General features: G+C 39.7%; 1 protein-coding gene and 1 pseudogene across 2 annotated transcripts in view; both read left to right on the top strand.

Moving 5' to 3' along the window:
* Positions 1-3,461, top strand: part of LOC129629055 (tripartite motif-containing protein 5-like) — a 19,408-nt gene extending 15,947 nt beyond the window's left edge. The window contains exons 6-8 of one of the 2 annotated variants that reach the window (XM_055548838.1): positions 757-857; positions 1,139-1,165; positions 1,381-3,461. In XM_055548838.1, the coding sequence (XP_055404813.1) occupies positions 757-857; positions 1,139-1,165; positions 1,381-2,024 (772 nt within the window). In that variant the 3' untranslated portion in view covers positions 2,025-3,461. Of the gene's footprint in view, positions 1-756; positions 858-1,138; positions 1,234-1,380 lie in introns of both variants that reach the window. The other variant, XM_055548839.1, reaches the window with a different exon arrangement.
* On the top strand, positions 1,179-19,912 carry LOC129629057 (tripartite motif-containing protein 5-like; annotated as a pseudogene).

Genomic DNA, 19,912 nt, shown 5'->3' with positions numbered 1-19,912 from the left:
GGCTTAGGTTTCCAAAAACAGATTTGAATCTCAAGGGATATTTTGGCCCTGGAGCAAACTATTGATCAATCTTGGTCACATCCTTTAGAAACCAGAACAGAAAGGTAACATCATTGTGTCTGAATTTGCACACCTACATGGCAGCATCAAGATCTTTGCAAACACATGAAAGTCAGACTACTTTATTATTCATAATGTCTTCTTTTCCAAGGGTTTGTAATTATGCCTAGTGATTATGAAATCTCAGGGTATTCTGAGAGCCTCTCTATTGGACAGCAGTCTTTGAAGATCTTGGGACTCTAGAGAGTGTTCTCATACCTGGTATGTCTCAAATACCCAGGAGCCAGATTCTGCAACCTCACTTTCTGACTCCTTCCTGGAAACACATATCTATGCAGGGAATGTTCCACAAATTATTTTTTTTAGATACCAAAGTTTTGTTTTGTTAAATCCATTGCTTCATATAATTTCATATGATCCCTAGGAGGTGGAGTATGATGGGTTAATGATTTCATTATAGAAGGAAGAAACTCCCCTTCTGACATTTTAAGACCATCCAGATCACACAGAGTGTACCTGTGAAGGTAGACATGAACACGTTGTTTCTTGCTCCAAGATCAGGCATCCACTCTCTTCTTTCCCAAGGTCCCCAGGAAAGATAATTCAAGCCCATAAACAAGGTGAACATATAGCAAGCCAGTGGTTTAGAGGGAAAAAAACAATCACATTTCTGAGCATCAAATTTCTCTTCCCTAGGAGTGAAACCTTGGCTCTGAAGAAGCCAAAATCTTTCCCCAAGGAACAGAGGAGAGTGTTTCGAGCTCCTGATCTAAGAGAGATACTGCGTGTGTTTAATGGTGAGGAATGCTACCCAAGTGGGTGTAGGAGGGCTTCTTTGACGAAGGGAAAATAGGTAGGGGGCTCCAATTTCTATGTGTGGATGGAGACAGCAAAGCCTAGACGCTATGTGCTAATGATGTGGTCATATTTATGGGGGGTGACCGCAGGCTTGGTTCATCCTGTCTTTCGCCAGTTCACTACCTCATCATGGCCATTTCCCTCATCTGGAAGAAAATAGATTTCAGGGCTGACTCTATTGCTTATATTTAATATTGTGGATTTTTTTTTCTCATTTCAGAGCTGACAGATGTGCAACGCTACTGGGGTAAGGAGACACCACAGTATAATCAAGCCACCCTGTTCTCATCATCTTTTAGAAGTTTTCATTTTCTAGTAGGTCTCATGTTTTAAGACCCATGTTTTCCCTCCCAACACATGCAAACATATTACTTTTCCAGTCAAGTCATTCTAAAGATCCCTTTCAAAATGTCACAAGAAAACTACATCATTACCCTAACCCAAGCCTATATTTTTCAACAGTTCAGGTGACCCTGAATTCTCCCAAGAGTGCAAATGTTGTCATTTCTCCGGATCAGAGACAAGTGAGATATGCATCCAGTGACCAATGCTCTAATGCGTATTGGAATGATAATTATGAATATTTTGGTGTCCTGGGCTCCCCAGTTATCACATCAGGGAGACATTACTGGGAGGTAGACGTGTCAAAGAAAAGTGCCTGGATCCTGGGGGTATGTGGTGAAGAATGTGAAAATACCATGATACTATCATCAAAATTTGGAAATTATGAAAATAAAAGTTATACAAATGTTTTTTCATTCGGTAATCCTATAAATATAAATTGTGGGAATTCTCAAAATGTTTATTCAAGATATCAACCTAAAAATGGCTATTGGGTCATAGGGTTAAAACATGGTTCTGTATATAATGCCTTTGAGTCTTTCTTCTCAGGTCCTGAGATTTTAATCCTCTCCCTGAGTGTTTCTCCCCATCGTGTTGGGGTTTTCCTAGACTATGAGGCTCGCACTGTCTTATTTCTCAATGTCACCAACCATGGGTTTCCCATTTATAAATTCTCTTCATGCTCCTTTCCTCAGAACATAGTTCCATATTTCAATCCTATGAACTGTGATGCCCCCATGACTCTGTGCTCACCAAGCTGTTGAGTCTTCTTACATTCACACTCACTCCTCTATAGTGCCTCTTACTGTAAGTGCATCTGACACACCTGTGCTTATCTGCAACATTCTTACCCTTTTTCCTTGCTGCCTCTCTTTTTTTTCCATTTGAACATCCTTCATTCATTAGGAGGGTGAACAACTTCCCTTGTGTCATATTTTCCCCAATATCATGTATGTGTTAGGAAATCTTAATTAATTTTCCATAATCCATGGTAAAATGATGGATGCCCCATAAAGAAAGAGCAGTATTGATGTAACACCTTTGCCAAATTTTACAATCTCATTTGCTCTGCCACTGACTGAGAAAATGAAAGAAAGCTTTTCAACAATGTTTGTATATTAGACCTAGTATAGGAGTCCTTCACTAAAGAGTGAGTGCTGAGCTGTGTCTCAGTTTATCCATGATGCCCATGTTCATTAAGAAATTGAGAAAACAATATCATACATGATATGTACTAAGAATGAAAGTTTTGTGTTCAGAGTGTCTAAGTTCAAGCCCTGTCTCTACATATTAGAAGTGTAAACTTAAATAGCATATTTAAGTGATACATTTATTTTCTTAAAATAATCTTTTTATAAAATTGTACCATACACAAGATCATTGTGAAAAATTAAATGCAACTCAGTGTGAAGTTGCATTTAACTGTCTCAATAATAAATATTTTATCTATTAATTACTAAACAAAGAACCTATGTCAGTGTCTCATTAAATAGATTTGTTCCTTCAGGAATACTATGGTTCTTTTCACTGAAGTCTCATTTTTCAGATCCTAGATTCCTTTGTGCTGCGTCAAGACTACTCTAGCTCTTCCTGCCATAGAAAAGTGTGTGTGTGTGTGATCACAGAATTTTATTATAATTCTTATGTTTCTACATAATAGCTTTTATCAAGTAAACTAAACTCTATGGAGTTCAGTTTCTCATATAAAAAAATCACCTGATTAATATTGTGAAAATTAAACAATACAACATTTGCAATAACTTCTGTAGTTTCAAGCCCATAAGGGGAAGCCCAGTATAAATGTCTATTCCTTTTTGTTTCGTTCTCACTGTGATTGAAATAAATCAATTTCAGAATGCATGTTACTTTATTTTCAACATTATTTCTTTGTTTTAAGAAACAGAATAAATTGATTGACGAATTGCAATTTTTTCTCATTCTTACCTAATTGCTAAATAAATGTTTTTGGATAGCCACATTATCTCACATTTTAAACATTTTCTGTATTAATGTTATTTCACTGAAGTTGATTTTTACTTTGTGGTCTGTTTGAAAGTGCAAGTTGCTCAGTTATATGTAACTCTTTGCGACCCCATGGACTATAGCCTGCCAGGCTCCTCTGACCATGGAATGAATACTGGAGTGGGTAGCCATGCCCTTCTCCAGGGGATCTTCTTGACTCAGGGATCGAACCCAGGTCTCCTGCATTGTAGGCTGATTCTTTTCTGTCTGAGCCACCAGAGAAACCCATGGTCTGTTTATCCAGCTTTAAAAAATTCACAGTGATTACATTCCCAGTGGTACATTAATACTCTAAAGTGTAGTCATGGGATCTCTTAACAGTGGTGCAGATAAATGTTTTCTGAGCCCTGGTCAGACTTTTGCATTGAGGTGAAAGTCCACAAGAAGGAAGAGAAAAGTCTGCTATCTTCCTTCAGTGAGATTAGTGAAAGAATTATTTCTGAAATGAATATTCTTTCAGGGACTGATGGAATCCCCATGTCTTTTGGAATTTTTTCCCCAGTCTTCCTCCAACCAAATCATAGTTCATTTTTTCTTTCTCAAGAAATAAAATGGATTATCTGTTTAAGCTATCACTGCTTTTATTCCTGTTTGTTCTCAGGAATTCTCAACTTTCTCATTTTAGGAAGACCTTTGATGAGAGAAGGGTTATCAAGGAGGACTTTTCCAGTGTTTCTCTTTGTGTGTGTGTGTTTGTATGCACACTCAATATCTTAGTACTGATTCTTGAAAACAGAAAATAATTGGGCTTTAAAATTTTCCCTTTGACCTCTGCCTTCCTGTCTGCCCACTGCTACTATGACTAAAATTCGGACTTACTAGGAAAATTTTGTACTCTTGAATTATTGACAAATGACTGTCCAGGGACATTGATGCCTTTTCTTTTACTGGAATGCTCCGTTCTCCAGTTCAGGATCAAGTGCCTAGTTATGAGAAAATGAAGATCTGAATATCTACATACAAAAGAAAAGATCGGTTCACCGTGTGGCACTCACTTTCTCACAGAGGTTCCTGACCACAGAAATGAAGCCACCTCCTGCTGAAAAGAATAGAAATCTATATGTTTCTCCCAGTTACAGATTCTCTTCTCAGGAAAAGACTAAAGAAAGTGTCGTGGAATTTCATCAATGACTGATGCTGAGAAAACTGGACAGTTATATGTAAGAGAATAGAGTTGAACATCTCCTCAGACCGCATACAAAAGTAAATTAAAAATGGATTAAAGCCCTAAATGTAAGCCCTGAAACCATAAAACTCCTAAAAGAGAATGTAGGTGAGACAGTTTTTTATAACAAATCATTGCAATATGTTTTTGAATCTGTCTCCTAAGGCAAAAGAAATAGAAGCAAAAACAAAAACAAAAAAAGAATGAGACCTAATTAAAAGCTTCTGCACAACAAGCAAAACAATTGGCCAAATGAAAAGACAACATATGGAAAGGGAGAAAATATTTGCAAATGATATGACCACTAGGGGTTAATATCAAAATTTATGAATAGCTCATAGAACTCAACATCAAAAAAACAAAGACCCCAGTAACAAATCAATAGAAGCCTGGAATAGACATTTTTCTAAAAAAGACATAGATTTCTAACAGGCACATGAAAAATTTCTTAACATTGCCAATCATCAGGTTTGATTTTCATCAAACCCACAAAGAAATATCACCTAACATCTGTCAAAATGACTGTCGTCAAAAACAGCACAAATACAAAGAGAAAATAAATAGCACAAATACCAAATGTTGGTGAGGAGGAAGGAAAAACGGAACACTGGTACAGTATTGATGAAAATTTTAATTGGTGTAGGCCTTATAGAAACATTACAGAGGTTCTTCTTAATATTTAAACACTCCAACAGAATCAAAGTTTAAAAAAAAAATAAAGTGGATCAGGAATATCTGCTCTCATCCCTACTTGTTCCCCAGAATTCCCAGTTTTGTTAACTTTGGACAACCTTTGATTTGACAAGAGATTCTCAGGAGGATTTTTTTCCGGTTTCTGTGTCTGTATGTGTATGCACATACTCATATCTTAGCTCTCACTCCTTCAACAAATTAGATGATGTCCAACCAACTTGGGGAAAGCAAACTACTGAGTCTTCAGCTGCACTTCTCATCTCATCTGTAAACAACACACTCACAGACACCCCAGAAAGAGTATCTAATCTGGGCACCCAGTGACTAGTCTTGCTGACGTGTGTGCTCAGTTGTGTCTGACTCTTTGCCACCCCTTCGATGGTAGCCTGCCAGACTTTTCTGTCCATGAAATTTTCCAGGCAAGAATACTGGAGTGGGTTGCCATTTCCTACTCCAGAGGATCTTCCCAATACAGGGATTGAACCTATGTCTCCTGGGTCTCCTGAATAGGTAGACAGATTCTTTACCACTGAGCTACCTGGGAAGCCCCTTGTTGACACATAAAATTAACCATCTCACTAATTTTCCTTCTTTATCATTATTATATTAAGATCATAAGGATTATATGTTAAATAATATTAGATGACATTGCCCAATAAATGACACTCCTACAGTTTCATTTTTTTCAGCCTATTTAGGAAAAGTGTCAATTTGGTCATATGACATCCATCTCCCGAAAGTCGGCATCAGTGAACAACTGCTCTGTGATCGCCCCTCTGACCGACCATCTGAGTGATTTGAGATTTGTTGAGCCATTTCCTCTAACATGACCTAACAGGATAGACCGGCCAGATTCACTTACTTCCGCTTATGGACACGGGCCGGGGGAGAGCACAGCAGTGTTGCTGCCTCAGGGAAATCCTCAGTGTGGGTGTTCACTGGGGTAAAGGGGGGTACTTTACTCTTTCCTCCAGACAGCTTATTAGTAAGGAAACAAGACAAGTTGGGTGTCTGTGAAATTAACTTGCTCTGTAAGGTTAGTTTTCCAAAGGAGAATAGACAGGCGAACAGTTTCCCGGAGAAGAGCTGAGATAGAAAATAACTATCACTGACCCACCAGGCTCAGGCACAAAAGCCTTGTCATTGCCCATAGAACCTATACGGAGAGCTTCTATTGGTCTGCAGTTTATCTTGTCCTTTCCTGCCCTTACTCCACACCCTTGAATTTAACTTTCATTTCCCCTCACCTTCTACTAGGAATCTTTTCAGGGGTGGTCAGGCCTTTGATGTGGTGACTGAATCCTGAAAACATCTGCCCAGGTCCTGCCTTCACTCTTCTCCAAGGAATCACAGCTTCTCCACTGGTGTCTGAGGATAGCTGAGTGGTTTGTAGAAGACAGAGTTTGAGAGACACAGTAGAAAAAATTAAATCTTCTTGGGTGAGTTTTATTTGTTGTGTGGAAGCTGTTCTAAAGGGGGAAAAGCCCAACTTGCAGACTTCCTGCTGAGAGTGCTGACTGAAGATATGTCTGGGGAGGGGAACTATTACAAGCAGCGGGGAGGCCTGGCGTGCTGCAATTCAGGGGGTTGCAAAGAGTCGGACATGACTGAACGACTTAACTGACGGAACTGACTGAACTGACTGAACTGATGCTTGTCTTTGGCTGTTGTAACTGAGGTGTTCTCAGTTTGTATTTTCATGAGCTCCAAGTTAAAAGATCAAAGGTAAGGATCAAGCTTCTGACATTATGGGAGTCAAATGACTTGAGGTTTCATCAGGCAGATGCCACTCATGTTCCCACATCTATCTTCCTGTTGCCGAGGGAAGCCTGTATCACTGCTTAGACAGTGGTGGGGGTGTCATCCTTCAGGAATGAGAACTAGTTCCTTCATGTCTCTTGTGGATCTAGCTGCTTTGATATTAGATCCTTGGAGCACTGCAAGGAAAATTCATTTTGCCATTTCACGTCTGAATGCATGCTCTGTGCCTCCCTTCTTTATAGGCTCTTGATGCATCTCAGCAGTAGCTGGATCTTGAATAGGATGAGAAATAATTGGAGGCCCCTCACCATATTTTTGCCATAAAATGATATAATGTCTACCCCTGACCTTGATATTCATTAACGTGTTATCTTATGCGCCGGCCAAAATGCACTTGATACATCTAAACTAGTTTTACTGTCAAAAATGTGGCCTTAAAGTGAAAGGTTGCTGCTGAGCCATGAAAGACACCAGGATTCTTGGCCTCCAGAGGACAGGAATTCAATCTGGGGTGAGTGACAAGGCTTGATCGCTCAGAGCTTTTGTTTAACAAATTTTTATTAAAGTATAAAAGAGATAGACAAAGCTTCTGACATAGACATCAGAAAGGGGAAGAAATAGTGCCCCCCTTGCTAGTTTTAGCAAGCTGTTTTATGTCTGTTAGAAAGCTATTAATCAGATAAGAGAGACACCTCAAGGCTGAGGGAGTTTCACCAGGCCCCTCTCCCACAATATGCATTTTTGAGATAGGATGGCATGAGGTATATCATCCCCCAGCCATCAAACAATTGATATGAATACTGGTTTGTTGAGCCATTATCTGCCCAAGATTTGAGAAAAGGAAAAAAATTTAGTCTTAGGTGGAACCACTTTGAAGAAAGGCAAGGTGAAAGTGAAAGTGAAGTCACTCCGTCGTGTCTGACTCTTTGTGACCCCACGGACTGTAGCCTACCAGGCTTCTCTGTCCATGGGCTTTTCCAGGCAAGAGTACTGAAGTGGGGTGCCATTTCCTTCTCCAGGGGATCTTCCTGACCCAGGGATCGAACCTGGGCCTCCCACATTGTAGGCAGATGCTTTTTCTGAGCCAGGGAAGAAATGCAAATTCCAAAGCAAATACATAGTTTCATTAACATAGCTTATGAAAAACATTTCCATAAGAAAAACTCAAGGTTTGAGAAAAGTTAAGTTCATGCAGAACCAGGTGTCATCATGACAACACAGAATTTTAAGAGAAACCTTCTTTTAACTTTGTATAAAGAAGGAAAACATTCTGACGCTGGTAGCTTGTTTCCTCCTGCCGCTTAAGGGAGACATAAAAGATGTCTGACACTTGCAGCCTATTTCCTCCGTTTGGAGATCCCTGGCCTTTCTGCCTGTTACCTTCTCAAAAGTCTGCTGACTTTTCACTTTACTGTAACCCAGTAGGCTTCCCAGAAGAACAAAACACACACACATACACACACAACACAAAACAAACAACAACAATAACAGCAAAACTTAGAAGAGTAAGCCAATATTACCTTTACAGGAAGAAAGATTCCAGAACTGGTGTTACCCCTTGTCCCCACATATATAGTCCAACTCCCAATCTTGTCCTTATACCTCTTCTTATCTCCCACTCTCACCTGCTGCCCAGCATTTCCTTCATCACCCTGTCCCTCGAGCTATCATCATCTCTCCACTGAGCAACTGTGCCTGCATCCTACCTAATCCTCCCTATTCCACACTGGGTCCATCCAACATCTCACAGCCCAAGGGCACAGCTGGTCATGCCCCTACTCCTCTCTGATGGGAAAACATTGATAACTTCTCCTGACTCTTGGAGATGGGTCCCTGAAAGTTATATAATTTGGGAAGTGTCATGTTTAATGGCACTGCAGCCTCTTGTGATGCAGAAAGCCCCGCAGTCTTCTGTACACCAGCCACGCTGGCCTTTTCAAACTCATACAAGATGATGTGTCTTCTACATACAACTCATTTCCTCTACCTGGAACGTTTTTTCTTCTTTCTCATTCCATGTTTCCTTTATCTTCTTCAGTTTGCACTTTCACTGTTGTATTTTCAAGCTGAAATTCTTGGATAGCCCTTATTTTCTCCAATTATTTGATTTCTAAACAACATCTGCATCTTTTTGGTAATGTTTTCCACATTTGTTCTTTTGTATGTATACAAGTATATATATATATGCACCTAAGACTGAATTTTTATTTACTATTAATTTCAAGGTGAATATCAAGTTAATAGTGGTTTAAATCTTCTGTTTAGACTCATATTTCTTTTTATGGATATTAATTTAGTTGTTAACATATGTTACTTATTAGTGATAATTAGTCGAATGATCTTGCCCAATATATTGAGAGTTTTTTTTTTTCTCAAGACGTACATTTATTTCTCCTGTGTTTATGTGTTTTCAAATACCTGACTTGTGTGATTGGTTGAGTATATTGATACTACCTCCCTCCCTATAATCCTCTTACACACACACATCTCTGGGCTCCTATCAATATCCTTGACCTATTTTCAGGCCAAGGTGAAATCACTGTTTACCCACTAAGACTTCCCAGTACCTCCCAAGTGATCTGTATCTCTTCCCTTCTTCACTTCCACACCCCCACTGCGTTGGATATTAATTGAGTCCATTAATTTGCCTTTGTCTTTGATTAGCTCAATGGGTAGGAGACAGGCCCCTAAAGGAGGACCGCTAATACATTAGGTTTAGTTCCACTCTGTGTATTGAAGATACGTGATCTCTGTGAGTCACCATCTCTCTTTACATATCTGATAATGGGTTTGCTTTCACCATGTACAGACACACACAGTCAAATATTGTATGTATGTGCTCAGTTGTGATAGACTCTTTGCAACCTCATGGACTGAAGCCTGCCAGACTCTTCTGTCCATGGGATTTTCCCAGCAAGATTACTGGAGTGGGTTGCCATTTCCTCCTCCAGAGGATCTTCCTGACCCAGGAATTGAACCCGAGTCACCTGCATCGCCAGTATTGGCCGGCAGATTCTTGACCACTAAGCCACCTGGGAATCCTTGTCATATAGTAAAATAATGTCATGACAATGAGGGAAATCATTGTAAACATCCAACAGATGATGACAATGATTACATTGTGTTAAGTCTTCAGAGCAGGTCTATGTGATAAGAGAACACTTAAGGAGAGTTTACTGAAGTACAAGAGACAGTCATACTGATATTTTGATACTGAGGATATTTGGGGTATGGAAAGATGGTGGGTCACATAAGGATCTTAGTGGAAAAAGTGTCAGGTCATCCTTTTGTTTAGTAAAATTAAATAATGAAAATAATTCCACAGATAAGGATGGAATTTGTCATGTGACATGAATCAAGAGTAAAGTATTTAAAATTATTATGAAATATCTTTACAGAATTGTATTCAGTTCAGTTCAGTTGCTCAGCCGTGTCCGACTTTGCTATCCCATGAATTGCAGCACGCCAGGCCTCGCTGTCCATCACCAACTCCCGGAGTTCACTCAGACTCACATCCATCGAGTCAGTGATGCCATCCAGCCATCTCATCCTCTTTTGCCCCCATCTCCTCCTGCCCCCAATCCCTCCCCGCATCACAGTCTTTTCCAATGAGTCAACTCTTCACATGAGGTGGCCAAAGTACTGGAGTTTCAGCTTTAGCATCATTCCTTCCAAAGAAATCCCAGGGCTGATCTCCTTCAGAATGGACTGGTTGGATCTTCTTGCAGTCCAAGGAACTCTAAAGAGTCTTCTCCAACACCACGGTTCAAAAGCATCAATTCTTCGGCACTCAACTTTCTTCACAGTCCAACTCTCACATCCATACAGGACCACTGAAAAAACCATAGCCTTGACTAGATGGATCTTTGGTTTCTAGCAAATATCAACTTAAATCAGCTATAGATATACATATGTCCATTCCCTCTTGAACCTCTCTCCCACCACCCTCCTCATCCCGCCCCTCTAGTTGGTATAGAGTCCTGGTTTGAGTTCCCTGAGTCATACAGCAAATTCCCTTTCAATTAAAAAAATAAATAAATAAATTAAAAGTATTATGAAATGTCTTTTTGCCAGGTCACCAAGCTTCTTATCTTGTATCTTCATGGTTCACTTTTGTTCCTCAATAATCTGGTCTTGGACTATACTTGATTTATTCACAACTAATATATTGCATTTCTATCTTTCTAACTCAGTCCCCTTTTAAACTTTCCAACACTCAGGGATCTCTGAGAAAGAGAATCCTCAGAAGTCAGGACAAGTTGGAGCAGTTGAGCAACTCTCATGGCTTCAGGAATTGTGGTGAACCTACAGCAGGAGGTGACCTGCCCCATTTGCCTGGAGCTTCTGACAGAACCCCTGAGCCTTGACTGTGGCCACAGCTTCTGCCAAGCCTGCATCACTGCAAACAACATGGTGTCCATGAATGACCAAGACGAGGACAGAAGGTGCCCTGTGTGCAGAATTAGTTATGAGCCTCGAAACCTGCGGCCTAATAGGCATGTGGCCAACATAGTACAGAGGCTCAGAGAGGTCAAGTTGAGCCCAGAGGTGGAGCAAGAGAGAAATCTCTGTCTGCGCCATGGAGAGAAACTCATGCTCTTCTGTGAGGAGGACAGGGAAGTCATTTGCTGGCTTTGTGAGCGGTCCCAGGAGCACCATGGTCACCACACATTCCTCATGGAAGAGGTTGCCCAGGACTATCAGGTAAGAGAGCAGAATGGAGGAAAGACAGATCATAAAGTGTTACTTGAGGGGAAATCTCCACTTTGCATTGGACTTTGTTTACCTGGTCACCATGGACTTGAGGCCTGTGATCTCTTTTCATCCTATGCCCACCTTCTGATGTGTGAGGGATGTTTCTGTGAATTCCCCCAATTACAAAGTAATGATCCTACACACAGACTTTTAGTCAGAAGTAGGTGGAGATCTGATGCCCAAAGAAGCTCTCATGATAATTTTGGTCAGGAGGGTAATGAGGACACTGGGTGGATTGAGGTGTGTTGTTTCCCTGCTGCAGGATCAGGTTTCTCTAGAACAAAGAGGACCACTCTTCTTTGGAAAGAGAATGCTGGCTCCTATCTCTTGAGTCTTAAGAATACATTCCCCTCCTCAGGTTTTCTCCCAGGTCATAGATTCTAATAGCTGTTCTCTACAGTTTTTGTAAAGTGGATTCTCTTTGGAAATCTGCCTCATTTCTCTCTCATTTATCCTCTACAGTGATGCTGAGAAAGCCCATAGCTTGACTCTGTGTGGTTCTTTTCTCACAGAAGAAACTCCAAGAAGCTCTAGAGAAGCTGAGGGAGAAGCAGCTGGAAGCCGAGGAGTTGGAAGTTAAAGTCAGAGGAGACATTGCTGCCTGGAAGGTAGGAGAAGGCACTTCCTGAGGGATTTAAACAGATATCTTGGACAGGACCTTGGGTGGTCACAAGTAGCGGCCTTCCTCTTTGTTCCCTGACAGTTGTCATTTGATTAGTCTTTTCCTTCATCCTATCCCTGAGGGGGTGGTGCTAAAAAGGGAACATATCACAGATGAACATAGATCCTGGAAGGGAGGTATTTATACAGAGGGCATCTCTCATGAGGATAACAAGGGAACTTCAGATTCCATTCCTGTTGTATGTTTTTGTCCTTGACTCTTCTGATTGAGACATTTGGCAATGGCTCATAGCTCTGTCCTGGCTTCCCTGGTAGCTGAGCTGTTCAAGAGTCTGCCTTCAATGCAGGAGACCCCGGTTTGATTCCTTGGTTGGGAAGATCCCCTGGAGAAGGATAGGCTACCCACTCCAGTATTCTGGCCTGGAGAATTCCATGGACTATATAGTCCATGGGGTCACAAAGAGTTGGACACAACTGAGTGACTTTCACTTACACTTTCATAGTTCAGTCAGACATAACTGAGCAACTTACACCTGTCCTCAGCTTTCAACCTTAGCAGAAGGTGGTGGGAGGGAGTCAAGAGTAATACAGGAAGGCACGAGCATCCTGGACATCTGTGTGAAGACTGAGTCACAGCCAGGGGTCCCATTTGGCTGTGAGTTGTCTTCAACAATGCAGACTTGGAACTATTATTTTGAATTGTGATGTAGAGAAAAAAGAAATGTCATGTGAGCTTCCCTAATCATTGCTTCCCTCCTTTCTCTCTCTCTGTCTTCCTCTCTCTCTTTCTCATACTCCTGAAGGATCAAATGCAACGTGAGAGACAAAATGTCAAGGCAGTGTTTCAGAAACTGAGAAAGAACCTTAAATATGAGAAGGGGAAGGAACTGCAAAAACTGAAGAGGAAGGAGGAAGTTGGTCTACGTAACCTGGCAGACTCTGAGCATGTGCTGATTCAGCAGAGCCAGCTGGTGAGAAATCTCATCTCAGATGTGGAACATCGTTTGAAAGGGTCAACAATGGAAATGCTGCAGGTAACACTGGGCAAGAAACCCCAGAATCTGTGATATGAACACTTGAACATTACTGTTCGTATGATATATAGCTTTCTATGTTTTTAACTTCACCATTCTTGTATCATTGAATGCAAAATATATGTCTTATAGATAGCAATAGTAGCTTTTTATCAAGTCAAAAAATCTTCCTTTTAATGGGGGTATTAATATAATGCCATTTAATAATGCAATCATTGACCTGGTTAAATTTATCATTTTTTATTTGCATATCGTACGGCTAGTTTTCATTCTTCTCTTTCACTTCAACTTGCTTCTTTTGTGTTAAATATGTCTGGTATAAAATATTGTTTTGTTATTTTCTAACTATGTATATTTTTTCTTTTTTCCTAATAGTTTCTCTAATGATTAGAATGTTTCCTATCCCATCATGATCTACTCCTAACACCAAGTGCATTTCAGTAAAAACAGAAACTTCCTGTACCACTGCTTCATTTCGTTCTAGCAACAGCACAATGATGCTTTTAATATTGCACCCAATCCTACAGGCTAATGCCTGCAAGCATCTGAACTTTTCAGAATAATGGGAAGAAAAATTCTCTTTTCTTCTGGAGTTTATGTCAGGAGATTTTTGTTTTCTTCATTAACTGAGAATAAAGTCAATATGAATGATAGTTGCTCAGTTGTGTCTGACTCTTTGCAACCCGTGGACTATACCCCAACAGACTCCTCTGTCCATGGAATTCTCCAGGCAAGAATACTGGAGTGGGATGTCATTTCCTTCTCCAAAAGTCAACATAGATGGAGTAAATAGAATTGCAGAAAGACATAGACCAGATTCTGATGACGAGTTTGGAGCTTCAAAATTAAGCATTGATTAAAGTTGTAACTGTATTCACAAAATTTTCTACTTATTGCAGTTTTCTTTGATTTTTGTCATATAAAAGAAAACAACAGAGAGACTTTGTTTTTTGTTTTTTTGGGTGTGGACCCAGCTGTTGTACTAGTTTTTGGTAACATGGAAATAAGTCTAATACTAAAGACAGCAAATATACTGATAAATATCTGCTCAAAGAAAACAACATCTCTGATGATTAAGAAGATTAGATGGCTACAAACTTTTAAGGACTTGAACAAAACTGATTCAGCACAAACTAAAGTGCAGATAAATGCTCTAGTTTTTGGACAGTGACTGAATCCTTATTGGTAACATTATGAAAATGGGATACAAGAGAGGAGACAGTTTAGTTGATGAATAGTAAGTTACATATTAGACATCCTGTATTACTGATTCTTGTGACTCATTTTTTACTGAATAGATTAATAAGCATTTAAGAGACAAAGATTGCTGGGAAAAATAGCAATAACCTCAGATATGCAGATGACACCACCCTTATGGCAGAAAGTGAAGAGAAACTAAAAATCCTCTTGTTGAAAGTGAAAGTGGAGAGTGAAAAATTGGCTTAAAGCTCTACATTCAGAAAACTAGATCATGGCATCTGGTCCCATCACTTCATGGAAAATAGATGCTGAAACAGTGGAAACAGTGTCAGACTTTCTTTTTTGGGGCTCCAAAATCACTGCAGAGGGTGATTGCAGCCATGAAATTAAAAGATGCTTGCTCCTTGGAAGCAAAGTTATGACCAACCTAGATAGCATATTCAAAAGCAGAGACATTACTTTGCCAACAAAGGCCCATCTAGTCAAGGCTATGGTTTTTCCAGTGGTCATGTATGGATGTGAGAGTTGGACTGTGAAGAAAGCTGAGTGCCAAAGAATTGATGCTTTTGAAGTGTGGTGTTGGAAAAGACTCTTGAGGGTCCCTTGGATTGCAAGGAGATCCAACCAATCCATTCTAAAGGAGATCAGTCCTGGGTGTTCTTTGGAAGGACTGATGCTAAAGCTGAAACTCCAGTACTTTGGCCACCTCATGTGAAGAGTTGATTCATTGGAAAAGTCTCTGATGCTGGGAGGGATTGGGGGCAGGAGGAGATGGGGACAAAAGAGGATGAGATGGCTTGATGGCATCATCGTCCCTACGGATATGAGTTTGAGTGAACACTGGGAATTTGTGATGGACAGGGAGGCATGGCATGCCTTGATTCATGGGGTTGCAAAGAGTTGGACACGACTGAGCGACTGAACTGAACTGAAAAGACAAAACTGAGTAAAAGTAAAGATTTGGAAATCAACTGCCCGTGTGTATGCTGAACTTAAGGGAGTGAAAGAGATTACTGATAGTGTGTAAAATGAGGCTAGAGAGACATGAAAAACACATACATTAATACATTTTTTACTTCCAGCCTCATAAAAGCCATGTAAACAGCTTGAGGAATATTAGGATTATGTATTCCTTGATGATTCTCCAAAGCTTGACTTCAAGCTTGGCAAATAATAGTATAACACTTGATACTTTTGTTGACTAAATTAAAGAACCATTAAATATTCAAATAGCCTCATGGGGCATTTTATGCCTTTGGAGGAAAGTGAATATGTTGGTTTTTTATGTTCTCTCATCAGCACATACTAAAAGCCTCCTGCTTTTACAAGTGTCAAAGCTATTTCACCTTTGTTGAAAATGTGACAGCGTCACAAGAGTCTTCTAGAATGATTGGCCTTGCTCTTGTCTTTACTTTTGCTCTCACATTGAGACAATCCTATTCACACAATCAGGGGTGGTGGGGATGTAATGAAGATGTCTAGGTGGGAGGACCTATTACTCCTTGACTCATGTTTTTTTCCTCACTAGGATGTGAACAACATCATGAAAAGGTACGTGTGGGAGACCAGAGATAGTCCATTTATGGAATAAAAATAATTAAAATCACTGACTAGATTTATCTGGTGGCCAATTAGAGGGAAATAATGCTCAAGGCAGAAAAAACGTTATATAGATTTGCCTTCAATTTCTGTTCACAAATCAAGGCTAAATTTTTCCTAATGATTAAGAATGGACCAACTTCTACCATAGATAATTGCGGTCATTGAAAGTCACAGAGTTTAGTCAGTAGCCATAATAGGAATAAGACGTTGCAATGACAGACTTCTGTGACCCCAAATATTTAATTCACACTTGGTGTCTTTATGCAACTCAGCTTTCATATTTAGTAGGTGCTTGAATTACCTTGGGAGAGTCATGTTTTCTTTCTTGGCCAAGCACCCAAATTGGAGAGAACTCCTTTATATTTGAATTTTGCCTTGAGTATAGAAGAGACTTGGCCCTTCTATACCTTTCTGATTAGATTTCCAAAAACAGACTTGAATATCAAAGACTATTATGGCTGTTCTGCAAACAATTGGCCCATCTTGCTCATATACTCTACAAGGCAGAATGGAAAGTTAGCATCCTTGTGTTTGAATTTCCACATGTACATGGTAGCATCAAGATTTTTACAAACACATGAAATTTAAGCCACTGTTACTTGAGTATACCTAATGTCCTGTTTCTCAAGGGTTTGTCGTTATTCCCAGAGAACCTGAGATCTCGGGGTATTCTGAGAGCCTGTGTATTGGGGAGCAGACTTTGAAGATCTGGGGACTCTCTAGACAGTGTTCTCATACCTGGTATGTCTCAAACACCTGGGAGCCAGGTCCTGCTACCTAACTTTCTGACACCTCCCTGGAACATGTATCTATGCAGGGATCTTTCCACAAATTAATTTTTTATGGTACCAAAATATTATTTCAAATAATTTCATATGCTTTCTAGGAGCTAGAGAGGGAGAAGTTAATGATTTCACTAAAGAAGGAAGAAACTGTCCTCTGACAGGTCAGTAGAGTCCCAGGTCACATGGAGGGTAACTAGGAAGGTGGACATCAGCACATTCCTTCTGGCGCCAAAGTCAGGTGTCCAGTCTCTCCTTTCCCAAGACAGTTCAAGTGCATCAGTGGAGTGAAAGTCAGTGGTTTTAGAGGAACAAGAAGTCAATCGTGTGGGAGTCAATCGTGTGGGAGTCAATCTTTTCCTTCCCTAGGAGTGAAACCTTAACCCTGAAGAAGCCCAGAACACTCCCCAAGGGACAAAGGAGAATGTGTTCAGCTCTTGATCTGACAGACGTACAGCGAGTGTATAATGGTGAGGAGTGCTACCAAAGTGGGTGTCTATGGAATTCTTGTGATGGGGTAAAATGGGGAGCAGCCTCCAATTTCTAGATGTGGATAGAGACAGCAAAGCCCAGATACTCTGTGCTGACAATGTGGTCATATTTATGGGAAGTGACCAAGTGTTTGTTCATTTCTCTTTCATCAGTTCAGTACCTCACCACAGCCCTTCCCCTAATCTGGAAAAAATAGATTTCAGAGCTGACTCCCTTGTTTATATGTAACATTAAGGTTTATTATCATTATTTCAGGGCTGACAGATGTGCAACGCTACTGGGGTAAGGAAACATCACAATGTTATCAAGCCACCCTATTTTCATCATCTTTTAGACTTTTTCATTTTCTATTATGTCTCATATTTTAAGATGTCCGTTTCCGCTCCCAATACACACGCACACACTACCTTTCCATTCAAGTTAGTTTAAAGATCCCTTTTACAGTGTTACAAATAAACCTACATCATAGCCCTAATCCAACTCTGTAATTTTTCCACAGTTCACATGTTCCTGAATCTTCTTGCTAGGACCTTGCCATTTCTGAGGACCAGAAGCAATTGAGATATATGAGCGATTTGGAACCAAACAATATATATAAGAATGATGATTTTGAAGATCATGGTGTCCTGGGATCCCCAGTTATCGCATCACAGAAATATCACTGGGAGGCAGATGTGTCAGAAAAACCTGCCTGGATCCTGGGAGTATATGGTGGAAAACAGAATGAATATACGATGAAGTTTCTATTTGAAAACAAGGGAAATGGTCAATATGTTTACTGGAGATACCAACCTAAATATAGCTACTGGATTAGAGGGTTAAAAAATATGTTCAGTTTGAATATGATGCTTTTGATGAGTCTTCTTCCTCAGGTCCCTTGATCTTAACCCTCTCCCTGAGTATTCCTCCCCATTGTATTGCAGTTTTCCTAGACTGTAATACTGATGTCTTATTTGTCAATGTCACAAACCAAGGAATTCTCATCTATAAACTCTCTTCATGTTCCTTTACTCGGAAAATGTTTCCATATTTCAATCCTGGGAAATGTAATGCTCCCATAACTCTGTGATGGCCAAACTCTTGAACTTTCTTAGATTCACACTCACTTCTTTGTAGTGTCTCTTGATATTTGTGCATCTAAGACACCTTTGCTTATCTACTGTTGCCCCACCCCTCCATCTTCTTCAATTTAAATGTCCTTAATTCATCAAAGGCTTCCTTGGTGACTCATTGGTAAAGAATCTGCCTACCAATGCAGGAGACATTCAATACAGGTGGGTTCAATCTCTGGGTCGAGTAGATCTCCTGGAGAATGAAAGGGCTACCTACCCCAGTATTCTTGGCTGGGAAATCCCATGGACAGAGGAGACTGGTGGGCTACAGTTCATGGGGTCACAGAGTCAGACATGAGTTAGAGACTAAATAACAACAACAATTCATCAATAGGGTGTAAGACTTGTTTTTGTCATATTTTCCCAATATCATTTTTGCATTACGAGAAAATTTTAATTCACCATTCCCTTATCCTAAGGAAAAATGACTGATGCCTCATAAAAAAAGAGTAGTATTGAAAGGATGTCTCTGCCAAATTTTTACAATCTCATTTCCTCTGCCACTGACTGCTAAGAAGAAGGAAAGGTTTTCAACAACTTTTGCACACCGTCAAACACCTAGTTTAGGAGTCATTCTCTTAAGAATGAGTGCTGAGCAGTGTCTCTGTTTATCTTTGATGTCCCTTATTCATCAAGGAATTAAGGAGAAAATATCATAAATGATATGTACTAAGAGAAGAAGTTTTGTATCCAGAGTATTTGAGTTCAAGACCTGTCTCTCTACACATTAGCAGTATAATCTTGAATAACATCCCTAAACACTGTGCTTATTTTCTTAAAGTAATCTTGATATAAAAATTGCACCATACATAAGATCATTGTGAGAAGATAAATGATACTAAATGTAAAGCATCTAAGTGTCTCCGCTTAAATATTTGATCTATTAATTAATGAAAAATAAAACCTTTATCAGTGTCCTATTAAACAGGTTTGTGCTTTCAGGGCATACTGTTTTGTTTTATTTTTTATCGACCTCTCTTTTTCCATATCCTAGACACCTTTATGCCTCTGTCCAGACTACTCCAACCAGCTCTCCCTGTCAAAGATTGTTAGAATTTTATTATAGGTTTTGTGTTTCTACACACTGGCTCTTAGCAAGTAAACTAGATTCTGTGATACTCAGGATCTCATTTGTAAGGGAAAAAAATTATACAAAATTTACCTGATTAGTATTGTGAAAGTTAAACAATACAATGTTTGAAACAATACCTGTAATTTCTAGCACATAAGGGAGTAGTCCCATAGGGTGTCTGTTCTTTCTTTGGTTCCCTTTCACTGTGACTGAAATCATAAGAATATATGTTTACTTTCAAAATTATTTCCATTTCTATGTTTTAAGAAACAGAATGCACTGATTAAGACATTAGACTTTTCTTTCAATCTTACCTAATTTTTAAATAAATCTTTCTCTGT

Source organism: Bubalus kerabau, chromosome 15 (genome assembly GCF_029407905.1).
Source record: "Bubalus kerabau isolate K-KA32 ecotype Philippines breed swamp buffalo chromosome 15, PCC_UOA_SB_1v2, whole genome shotgun sequence".
NCBI lineage: Eukaryota > Metazoa > Chordata > Mammalia > Artiodactyla > Bovidae > Bubalus > Bubalus kerabau.
This window is presented reverse-complemented; position numbering and strand designations above follow the sequence as displayed.